This window comes from Periophthalmus magnuspinnatus, chromosome 22, assembly GCF_009829125.3.
Source record: "Periophthalmus magnuspinnatus isolate fPerMag1 chromosome 22, fPerMag1.2.pri, whole genome shotgun sequence".
Lineage (NCBI taxonomy): Eukaryota > Metazoa > Chordata > Actinopteri > Gobiiformes > Gobiidae > Periophthalmus > Periophthalmus magnuspinnatus.
The window spans coordinates 15,828,833-15,840,824 of NC_047147.1; the positions used below are offsets into that span (position 1 = coordinate 15,828,833).

An 11,992-nucleotide genomic window follows, 5' to 3' on the forward strand; every position below is an offset into this window, starting at 1 on the left:
ATTTAAACAAATACCGGTAATTTTATTACATAGAATCATTAAAGAGGTCAGCCAGGTCAGTAAAAAGCAATTTATTTACATACACAAATTATGTTATAGAAGTTTGTATGTTTGATTACAAAATAAGACTGATTTTGAGACAGCGTCTATTGCATGATATGTTTTACAGTTTAACTTAACCCTTATTCATTAAAAATAGGATTGACTGGGTGTAGTAGAGAGGTGACAGGTGTGGTCCTGAGAAGTGGAGGATGTTTAGGTGTGTTACATGTCTCTAATGAAACGTAATAAGACAGGGGAGCAGAGGAAAGAATTAATGACAATATAAATAATATAAATAAGATCCAGTACCATTAAAGAAAGGATTTAGTGTAAACATAAATAACCTCAGCTCAACATGAATAGCAGACCCGTGCCCTGTGCAGAGTCAGTGCAGTAGTAGCAGTATTGCACATAGTGAAGAGGACTGGAGTATGGTGTGGTCTATGCAGACTCCACCTGAGAAGGCCTCTGTGCTCTGAGCTCACCCTCAGCGCCCCTGGACCAGATGCCTAAAACAGCACTGGCCAAAGCCGGGGGGGGGGGGGGGGGGGGGGGGGGTATCCTCCTGAGACGCCTGCTGCTGGCATCCACTGCCCAGTTTCAGTAATACAGAAGAACATTCAATAATGCAGAGAATAAGGATATTGTACTAAAAATAAAACCTCACTCAAGTAGTGACCTCTGAAGGCCAATCTCATTATGAGAAAGCAACTGTTGACACAGGAGGGAGCAGAATTGTTATTGTCAGGCCTGCCAATATACATTCTTTGTATTAAAGCAATGATTTATGGAATCTCTGGTAAAAATGTAGGAAGCTCCCAAAACTACAAATGTGACAAGCTTTACAGACTCAAACGCATCCCATTTTGAGCTTCTCCCAAATCAGAAGACCACCGGCTGTTACTGCACCACCTTCTCAGAAACAACAGTGACTGCTCTTATCCTCTGTCTATGTAAGCCAGTCTTAACTGTATCACTGCTGAATCAGCAGGAGTGATAGACCATGTTCTAGAGCAGGGCCTGTTGCTCTTTGCATATTTCCTGGCTGCAGTGCTTGTTTGTGCTGATGGTGGGTCAGATGCCAGCCTTATCACTGTAGAAGGGAGTTACGTGAAACATATAGCAGTGCGTGCACACTCTCACAGGCTTGACTTGGCCATATCTGGGCAAAGGAGCTGAATGGGAGGAACAGCGAGAGCAGAAGATCTGTAATGACATCATGTATGATTAGCCAATGTTCCCTATATGGTTTTACAAAGACTTCACTAGACAGATGAAGATATTTAAAAGTACCTTTCCACAACTTCTGCAGTGATGTTTTCTTCTGATGACAGTGAATGGGGCTTTGCACGCAATGCACGAGTTACACGCTTCATCTGGAACCCAGTCTGGTGGGTCTAGACACAAAATATATATTAATAAATAAAGATTCTGTTTGGACATCATACAGCCATAAGTGTATGTAAGAAAGCTCTGACCTTCAAACTGACCATCTCTGGCCTTTGCTGCCAGTTCAGATGATGAAACGCTCTCCTGACACAGAGCACAGTCCTCCAGCACAGCATTACGCAGAACTGGACCTGATGGGACAAAGGAAAATCAAGAACATGGTAACAGATGTAATCTAAAAGCATTAAATATAGGATTTATGCATAGTGCAAAAAACCTTTTTGTTTGCCGTCATCTCCTTCTTCACTCTTGGTGGCCATGACTTCAAAAAGAGTCTTTAGGATGCTACGAAGGTCACTCGCATAGTTAGTCTGCAGCTGATCAGCCACTCCTGCATCACACAACACAGAAATATAAATGAGACCAAATGTCCCACACACTGGTATAATAAATGGAAAGGGGATGAGTACCTGATATACAGACAAACAACCGGTGGATGAGGTCGCTGCTACTGTGGAAACGGGAGCGGATCTTGTTCCTAGCTGCCAATTTGGTGCTGTGTAGAGGCAGTGAGGTCAGTGAGGTGTCATGGTGGTCAGGGTCTTCAGAAGTGGTGGAACTCAGGGTGAGGCTGCTCACAGGGCTGAGGGACCACAACACAAAGCTTACTGAGCTATGCCAAGTCTCTCAAGTACAACCTGTACTTGCAAACTGAACACATCATGTTATGAAAGTACGATATAAGAAATGAAAAACACCCTCAATGTGTGGGGCTAATCGTGCTGATGCAGGATGGATGTACATGAATCATTTAGAGAAGGAAAGCCCATCATTCAACTAGTCATTCCCTAGTTCCGGAAATAAAATTCCCAGTCATTTTTTACCATAACCTTTAAAAAAAAAAATGTATATTAAAGTTTGAAAGCTTGATCAGGGCTAATTAGCACTTGCACTTTAAACATACTTTTTGGACTTAAAACAATCATGCTATGGATATTAGTTGTCACATAACTGGTTAGCCTCTACAATGCCATTGAACTCTTGATAGTCTGTGAGAAAAATATATTTAAATTTTACTTCCAGAAACCAGAGCGGACTTTGAAGTGGGCGGGCCTGTTGAGCTCCATAGGTTGCGTTCATATGACATCACAATATTGTACAATGTAGTATTGTCACAATACTAAAATTTCAAACTAAACTTCGATACAAAGGAATACACTCAATACTGATTCTGATATCATGATGATAATAAAAAACTGCTTCTTGACATATGCATTATTGTCTTTAGACAATGGAATGTCATTTTCAGCATCAAATAATAGTACTTTCTTTTATATTACCATCTGATCTTATATATGTATAATCTCTGTCATCCAGGTAGGTTCCATAGTGGTCGGATACTAGTTTATGTGGTCTTATACTTGTTCTGATATGTGAATGTGAATCTTTTATTATTGATATTTGTTCAAATGAGTATCTAGTTTTGATACTAGTTTTAGTATCGATCAGTATCTGATTTCCGATACTTTTGACAACCCCACAATGCCTATAGTTTAAAACTGCCTTAAAATTGTGAGCAGGTCAGAATGCTATGGCAGAACTTTTAATCATGGTTATGGTTTTTGGCCTGTACACATGAAACTAAATCTGGCAGAAAGTTTAACGACAGTTTGCTCTATCACCATAATAAATCCGTAGTTGCATAGGCCCTGCCTTTCATTTGAAATTATGAAATAATCAAATTCCAGAAGGTGAACGCAACCTATAAAGCATATGGGTGAGGCATTAGGAGCACAGTCAGGGGCAGGAGTTACCTGGGACTGTAGACACTGCTGGACAGACTACAAGAGGTGACGGACACACTCTCACAGTCACTACCAGACACTGAGCTGAGGGGAGACTGCTGAAAACTACAAAATCAAAAGGGTGATGAGGATGGACAACTTAATAAAAATGAAAACAACCAGCACAAGGGTAAAAGAGAATTTTGTAGAATTCAGTAGCGCACCTGCTCTTCCGGCAGTGCTCCTTAGTGTCTCTTCTGAGCTCTCTGCTCACTCCTCTGTCTGTCTCTCTCTCCTCCATTTCTTGGTCTCCACTAGCTCCAATTTTCCACTCAGTCCTGGGCTGCTGCTTGGCCTGGCCCCCATCACAGTCCTGCAACACCAGCAGGCACTTGTCACAGAGGGGCCCCTCTTCTTCCAGGAGCCCCTCAGAGCAGCGTGCAGGCTGTGGAGTCAGTTGGACCTTCCCAGGTTTACAGTGAGGCTTGCACGACTGAGGAGGCACTCTGCAAGCAGATGACTGGATGACCGCATTAGAGGTCACTGCTGATGTTTTACAGTGTTTGTCCAATCCAAGAGCAAGACCAAGGCCCAGCCCAGAGCTGTCTGAGCTCATGGGGTCTTCATGGTCATCACAGCTGCCACAGCACACGCAGGAGTTCAGGAGGCAGTGAGTGGCCACCAGGGGGCCGCAGGCGTTCACGTCAGAGGAAGTGGGTCTAGGCAGGAACTTGTCCACAGCTAGTTCTGTCAAACTGGGAGAGCGAGGGTTGAAGATGACTGTGGCAGACAGCTTCATGCCTCCCATACGGTGAGCGATAACCTCAGCGGTCTCAGGCACACAGCCCTCCAGCTCCCAGCCGTTGGTGTAGGGCGGAGGCTCGGAGCCAGGGACAGAGGGAGGTTTTACACAAAGCCCATGGGAAATGTGGCTGCTCGGCTGCTCTGAGACAGAGTGACAGGCATTCCCCACAGGACCTTTTACCTGTACAGGTTTGTGCTGTGGGGGCCCAGGTGGGAGGGCAGGGGAGGTTGAAGCCACACAAACACACTCTCTGGAAAGGGCAGCATCCAGATCCTCCATAAAGAAGACTCTGTCCTCCTCCTCTAAATGACGAGCAGTCCTGTTCCGGCTGGGCAGAGGCCTGTGGGGGGATGCATTTGTGCTGGAGCCACTGCCCCCTGTCTCTCTATGAGGCTGGTGAGCTGGTGACTGGTCCTGACTGGGAGGGGACAGTAGAGTCGACATCTCGTCTCCCACACGGTGCACCATCATATTGAGCTGCTCTAGCTCCTCCTCGTCATACTGCATGGAGCAGGCCAGCTCTGCCTCTTCAGCCTCCTCACACAGCAGCCCCTGTTCTGGCTCTGAGCCCTCACTTTCCTCCCAGCCCCGCTCCACCTGGGCCAGCTCCTGGCCCGCACACACAAACACAGTCGAGTCATCTGGCTCACATTTACAGTCCCCCTCGGAGCTTTCATTACTAGACAGAGTATCCTGACTGGGAGCTGGTGTTGCCTTCCCAGCCAAGCCCTGGCCCATGGGTAGCTCTCCATCCTGGGAAATGCACAGGTTTCTTTCCAGGGTCATCAGCTCCTCCTCACTCAGTGTCTGCAGCAGGTCTCTGCAAAAACAGCACCATACCTGTTACCTTTTTTATTTTAAATAGTCTTTAACTTTTGCCAGCTGTACCTGATTTTCTTCAGTAAGGTGCGAAATGGCCTGAAGAGTTCAGACATTTCCTCCGATTTCTGGTCCAAGTTCAAAGGTCCCTCTGAGTACACAACCAGGCCACTAGAAGAATGTAGAAGTCTAAGTGTATGGGAAGAGGTAGTGCAGGCACAAGCTGAAGAGGACTCTTACCACACAATAGCTAGTCTGGGAATAGTAAACATCAGAGCAGGTTCATAGTCGTCGATCATGTCTTGTGTGAGATAGCCCAGCTTTAAGGCCCTAAAAAAAAAAAAACACTATTCACTTCTGATCACCTTTTTTTCCTCCAACAATATATAGTACTTACCTCTCGACAGTCTCACAGAAAAGGACAATCACCTCCTGCTGTACATAGTATTCTTTGGGAGACTTCACAGGCACCATGGCTGACACATAACTATTGAAAATAACACAGTGTTCAAGTAATAGCCATAGAAAAAAGATTTTGTAAGCATTTGAATCAAGTGGAATCTGGCCTAGTTTACCTAAGTTCAAACTCAGCAAAAAGGCTGTCAAAATGGCGCAATGCATCCTTCATGCGGTCAGTATACAAGTTGAGGTCCCTAAGGGCCTGGTCTCTGGTGATGTTGCGGACCTCCTCCAGGCTACGTGTCAAATCTTTCGCTAGGGGCCTCATGGCTATACTCTCAATCTCCCTATTCATGATGATGGAGCCAGCAGCCAAACACTGAAATACAACAACAAAAATAAAGTAGTTATTACAGATTAAAGGAAGGTAATTGCTTTTTGATCACTTCAAGTCTATCGTGTGCTGTAGGGAAAAGTGTACCTCAGCTCCGAACCACAGCTGCCCTGCTAGGTTGTCATGGCGGATTTCCTCTGGGAATTTGACGCTGAAATCTCGGTTGGCCCGGTCGTTAGGGATACATTCATCCATGATTTGATTGATGATGTTGAGCACATTGTCCTGTATAAAAAACAACAATAGAACACTACTAATACACGCAAATGATACATTCATTTATAGCACATTTGCTGCCCAAAAATCATAAAAACATGGCACATGCCAAAACAGCAAAATTGTGAGCTTTTCAACAAATGTAATTTTGATTTATAAGGAAGCAGTAACTCACTTCTTGTCAGAAGCTTGTCTGGACAAATATTCAAAAGAAGCAGAATGCAAAACAATGTGGAAATCCTTTAGAGTGTACTTGTGTCTCAAACTGTGGTACATAGTCCACTGGTGGTATGCAAGTCCCTTCTGGTGGTACTCAGACTTGAGTTGATTTTGAGTAACTTGTCAGTTATATCCAAATTTTGGTCCTTCTTTGTGTAGTTTCTATACTGTGTAATACAATTAGACCTAGAATAGTAATATAGAAGAGTTTGAAGATGACGGTACTCAGAAAGCCAAATCTTTTCTTTGGTGGAACTTTGTGAAAAGACAATAATTGGCTTCCTCTGGTTACTGCTTTCTTTCATCTTGCGCATGCACATTTTTCAAGTGCATCTCTCATTCACTACCATTTCAGTAGAACTTACTAATTCACAATCGTGCCAACAATCCACGTGCCAATAATCCCAACAGCGAGCCAAGTCAAAGTACAGATAGCTGCAGCGAAGGGCCCAAGTCCAACATTTTGGACAGAGTGTTCTATTCTGGGAGAGAACTGCTAATCAGGGAGACTACTCATACACCTAACCCAGGACATGGCATTTATGAAGCAGCAAAAGTCTCTAATGTGCAATTGCTGGTGTTCATATTCTACAATATGACGATGTCATAATACCAAATGTGGGGAGTAACCCAACTCTATGGGAGATTTTCAAAGAAATAACAAAACAAGAAATTTGATGTCCATGATTCCCTTAATATCAGAACACAATTGATATATGAACAAGTCCCTTTTTCAGCTCAACAGCTTAAGCCTTAATGCAGTCGTCAGCAGGTAGGTAAATGTATAAAATTATGTTGTTTAAAAGTATTGAAATGATACTTTTGCGATATTTTGAGTACAGTCCTATTAGACACACTGCTCTTTTTTTGCAGAGGCAGCTGCAGGCAGTCTGCACTCATCACCATGAGTTAAAAAAAGTTTAAGGAATTTCCGACAAAGTTCTTAAATGACGGATGGTCCATTTGTGATTAATTCTTTAGGTAATTATGCAAACTGTTGGCTGTCCATAAAGCTAGAAAAAGCTATTAAACTAGATAAAGCATTCATCTGTTTATTTGGCTATATGGGTCACTCTTGGGTCTGTAACTTTCAGATCATAGTGTAATTTAAGTATAGACTTCTTTGTATGTAACATTAAACTGTGTATATACATGGACTAACCAAAAAAAAAAGTCGCCACCTAGATTTAACTAGGTAAATAGGTACAAGCCTATAGGTACTAGTCAGGTCTAGGTTCAGCATCGGTATGTGCTCAAAGAATGAGGTCAGCTGACACCTGAATAAACTGAATGACCAGGTTATTCCACCGATGGATTTTTTCTTCCCTGATGGCACGGGCATATTTCAAGATAACAATTCCCGGATTCCCAGGCTCAAATTGTGAAAAAATGGTTCAGGGAGCATGAGACATCATTTTCACACATGGATTGGCCGCTACAGAGTCAAGACCTTAACCCCATTGATAATCTTTGGGATGTGCTGGAGAAGGCTTTGTGCAGCGGTCAGACTCAACCATCATCAATGCAAGATCTTGGTGAAAAATTAATGCAACACTGGATGGAAATAAATCTTGTGACATTGCAGAACATTATCGAAACAATGCCACAGCGAATGCGTACCATCAAAACTAAAAACGGTCCAACGAAATATTTTTTGCTTTTTTTTTGTGGTGATTTTTTTTTGGCCAGGCAGTGTACCAGATAACGTCTTTATGTTTATCCTTTTCAAAATGGTCTCTATACAACTGTAGCCTATTAAAGGTTTGTACTGACCTGACAGGAGCGGAACTGATTGACCAGCAGCGTGCATCTCTGAGGGTCCTTGCGCCCATCAAGACTGTCCAGCTCTGTGGCTACCAGGTTCAGCTCCTCATCAGCAAAGTAGAACTGGGCAAGGAGCTGGGGGTCAGTCCGCTGTGCACACACACAAATAAATCATTACAGAGCACTGCAATAAAGCAGTATGAATAATAGACAATATAGAAACAGTTGTCAAACATACAAAAATAATGTCTTGTTTCTAATGTCAAAACAGGAAAAGACTTCTTACATTTATATATCTGTGGGAGGCACACGTCTGATACAAGTTAATGCATTTTACAAGAGCAGACAGACCCCTGCTGACACGCTTATCACAAGACAGTTTGGTTCTAAACCATCATCACTGCCACCCACAGCCTGTCAGTATTTTGTTGCCTTCATTCTGCTGAAGCTGCCAGTGCTTCCTGTGCGTGATGCACGCCCCGTGAGCCTGGCTATTCTCTGCATATGATCCATGCTGCTGCTCTCTCACTCATTCATTAATAATGATGCCATCAACAAAAGCTACAGTCGCATGTGCAAAGGCCCTACCTAGTGCAAGACACTGCTGTCATAATATGATGTTGTTTGTGCATGTAGAAATATACAATATACTTAAAATATTTATGTTGAGATTGGTGAGTTAAAAAATCTACATCTCCTATTACACAAGCAAAACCAGAATGAAATCAGTAAAAAGTATAATAATAAATTAGATTTAAATAGTGCCTTTCAAGACATCCAGAACTCTTTACATTGCAATATTATTTCAATCCATACTCTGTGATGATAAGCTACTAATGTAGCCACAACTGCCCAGGAGCAGTGACAAAAGTGAGGCTTCAATCTTAGCTACCAGCCATACCAGCCTTCACCCATCACTCACACACCATATACTAGGCAAGGTGGGTGAAGAGTCTTGCAATTTGCACTAAAGACACTTTGCCGCACTGTGGCACCTTGTATTCCCAACAGTCTCCCATCCAAGTAATAACCAGGCCAATCCTGCTTGGCTTTTGAGATCTGTCACTCTCAAGGCGGTAGGGCAATTTATGCGTACTTCCATGGGACTCTAGATTCAGATAAAAAAGATAATGCAGTTTTGGTTTCTGTGTTGGAAACCTTGATACAACAGTAGTACAATGCAGTAGCTAATTCTGTTAAATTATGTGTGGAGCCTCTTGACTTCTTCAAACATGATAAATCATTTTACTGACTGTTGAGACTAGACCTGATGTTTCGCACAAAATTTGTGTTACCTTCATGTTGGTCAAGTAATAAAATGAGTTTAAGTAAAATATCAATTTATTTTTGTCTCCCACCATGTTTGAGTCCGTAAAAGAGGAGCGTTAAGATTAGGGTAAGTCTGTGCTCTACATCACAGGTCCCGTTTGTGATGGAGATGTTCACTACTCCACATCTAGTCACTGTGTAGATTAAACAGATAACATCATGAGCTGATTATGTTCAAAACAGGGATATATTATTATAGACTGGGATGTCACCAGCTGGACATGCTCTAATGCAGTTTTGTGTAGCAAAGGTTTAGTGAACTAGCCATAGCCTCCATTTCATTCTAATGTGCATGTTGTGTGTACATTAATGGAATCAAGTAATAAATGTAAACTAATTCAATATTTGAAGTCAGCTTCAAATGATTAGTAAAAAAAAAGTAAACAAAAAAATACTAAAATTTGTAAATAAAAAATTGAAAATTCAGTTATTATGGAAAACACAAGCTAGAACTGGACTGTGGAGGCGGCCGGCTGTAGCCTGTGGAGAATGAGTCAGCAGATTGTGTCCCTGTGGTTCCTCCGCTGTCAGCCGTCCCGCACCAAACAACCCCTCCCATCCTTCAGCTTGCTCACTCAAGGTGGAGGGTTCCACTATCCCAGTGGTTATAGAATGTAATTTCTGTCGTAGTCTGTCCCAAGATCACAGAATTAGATGAGTACAGCACCAACTTGCTATTCGGTTATGTTAGCTAGTGTCCTGTACTCATGCAGCCATGTGCTTGACACACTGAGAGCATGAGAGTTGCTGTGGGCTCAGACACCCTCCTGCGCAGGATACATCCGAGAGGGAAATATCCAAACACATCATCTGCATGACTCTGCTCCAGTGAAGGAGTCTTTGGCAGGACCGTGTATGCACCACTCTCTGAGCCAGCTCAAGGCTTTCTTTAGGGGCAAAGCTAGTACGTAGTATAACAAGTAATTTTAAGACTCCCTCATACATCATTACAATGATTTGAGTCAGTTCTTCTTCACTTCTTTAAGTATATGATTGAAAGCCACCAGACTGAAGTGTAATGGATGAGACTACAGTCCAAGGCTATAATTTGGCACAAAGAGGTCTGATGTAACAGCTCAGCGCTTCAACTCATTCAGGGCTGTGACAATAGTGTGGAGAAGCCCAGCACTTAGTCCTAAGCTCTACAATGGAGGCCATAGTGCTGTGACAGCACATGTGGTTGGATAGAGGAGGCCAGTGACGCAGGTGAGTGCCCATGTCCACACCAACACAGAGCATCAACACATCTGATGACACTGTACCATCACCCACAAGACAACCATGAAACGACAAAAAGCTTAAAGTTTTATCCCATCTGTTAAGGTGGAGATTTAAAACGTCAAACAAATGTTAATTGTTAACGGACCTACATACATACCCAGAATATATAAACCACCTACACCATGTCTAAACTGCCATTCTCATTCAAGCCAGTTGATCTGTATTCAAATTTATAGACTTGGTAATTAAATGCTTGGAAATGTAAGCCTCAATCTACAAGATCTACTAAAATGTTCCTTTTTATGTTGGGCAAGTTCAGTTCCGGTTTACAGCACGTGTTTAATGAATGAATTCATGTCAGTGGCCTTTATGGATATTGCGAAAAGGAGCTGCACATGTCCTGACCAAGTAAAATGCTTCAGAGAAGCTACCGTACTGTCCTCCTCTGCTGTGTCATCAATCACAGATCTATCTCTGTAACGCACACACTGAGCCAAACAAATGCGTGAAAACATTGATGAGAGAATGTATCACTTCATGTCTAACTGTTAAAGCAGAACAATCAGGGAGCATACATGATAGTGACAGTTAAATCACGTGTGTTGTGTTTACAGGGCGCAGTCTCTGGTACAGTAACAAAAGCTCAACAATCACAGCGGCTGCTGCCTCGGTTCATACAGTGCACACACGGTGGCTAACGCTAGCAGACCATAGTCTGATCTCTGAGCAGGAACATTGGGGCTAACTATTAGCGCCGTTAGCAATGTTATGGTAAAGCATATAACAATAACGCAATCGTGACAATGTGTTTTATGAGAACATCTTACCTTTGGCTTGTATAGCCATTTGCGGAAGCGGTTCATTTTTGCCTCAGTGCCGCTCTTTGTCCCAGAAGCTCCTCTTCTTGCTGGTGTACCTGTACAGTAAACGACTCGAGGCTAGGCTAGCCACGCTGGCGTCCAGAAGCACAATTTAACAATACAAAAAACTCAGCGAAGAAACACACGGCACAGGAAACGCTAACAGAAAACCGCGACTCATTTCCATTTCCGCGGAGTGCCGGTGCACACGGGCTTTCCCGGTTCAGTCATGATCATTCAGGTCCCAGTGTCCAGTGTCCAGTTGAGTTTACAGAGGCGACGAGGCACTGCTGTCTGCCTCTCCAGCGGCTCGGTGTCCTCTCTCCGTGTTTATAACATTATTATGCTCCTCTCTGTCCGTGTCCTCTCATTCGTGTCGGCGCTTGTCTCTTACGACAAGCGGACTCACACGGCTCTTGATCGGATCCCTGTGCTATTCAGGGCCCGGGACGGCTTTGTGTTGCTCCGCCTGTGCTTCGCCGTTGACTCACGGTGACAACGTTGAACTCCCACTTTCCCAGGAAACGATGCGTTCACGTACAGTCTTATCAGCAAAACATGTTTACATGGAAGGTTGTTATTCCAATGGGATAAATGAGAGATTAAGGTTGATCTATGCGACACAGATTCAAGTGTAGGGTATTGTTAAAAAGTACATATTGCACACTGTTGTTTATTTGTCATGTGTTGTAGGGCTTTAAACAACATAATACATTTTTGTGTCATATTGAAAGCTGTCTCTTGTTAATGA

At 43.1% G+C, this 11,992-nt stretch overlaps 1 protein-coding gene across 2 annotated transcripts; it reads right to left on the reverse strand.

The window, feature by feature from the left end:
* Positions 1-29: 29 nt before the first annotated feature.
* Positions 30-11,735, reverse strand: zfyve28 (zinc finger, FYVE domain containing 28). 2 transcript variants are annotated; one of them, XM_033988491.2, is made up of 14 exons: positions 11,209-11,735; positions 7,841-7,981; positions 5,720-5,857; positions 5,415-5,617; positions 5,237-5,326; positions 5,080-5,169; positions 4,909-5,010; positions 3,440-4,840; positions 3,246-3,341; positions 1,902-2,074; positions 1,709-1,822; positions 1,521-1,622; positions 1,336-1,439; positions 30-1,248 (listed from the first exon to the last, which is right to left on the reverse strand). In XM_033988491.2, the coding sequence occupies exons 1-14, from the start codon at positions 11,242-11,244 to the stop codon at positions 1,117-1,119; spliced, it is 2,922 nt and encodes a 973-aa protein (XP_033844382.1). In that variant the 5' UTR covers positions 11,245-11,735; the 3' UTR covers positions 30-1,116. The 2 variants fall into 2 exon arrangements, with proteins under 2 accessions (XP_033844382.1, XP_055087288.1); XM_055231313.1 differs by having other exon boundaries at positions 582-1,248; positions 1,533-1,622.
* Between the last annotated feature and the right edge of the window lie 257 nt (positions 11,736-11,992).

Coding starts and splice junctions, on each gene's coding strand:
- zfyve28 (XM_033988491.2), bottom strand. CDS start 11,244: ATGAACCGCTTCCGCAAATGGCTATACAAGCCAAAG. Junction 5,011..5,079: donor CCCAGACTAGCTATTGTGTG/GTAAGAGTCCTC, acceptor ACATTCTTCTAG/TGGCCTGGTTGTGTACTCAG. Junction 1,623..1,708: donor AGATGACGGCAAACAAAAAG/GTTTTTTGCACT, acceptor TTGTCCCATCAG/GTCCAGTTCTGCGTAATGCT.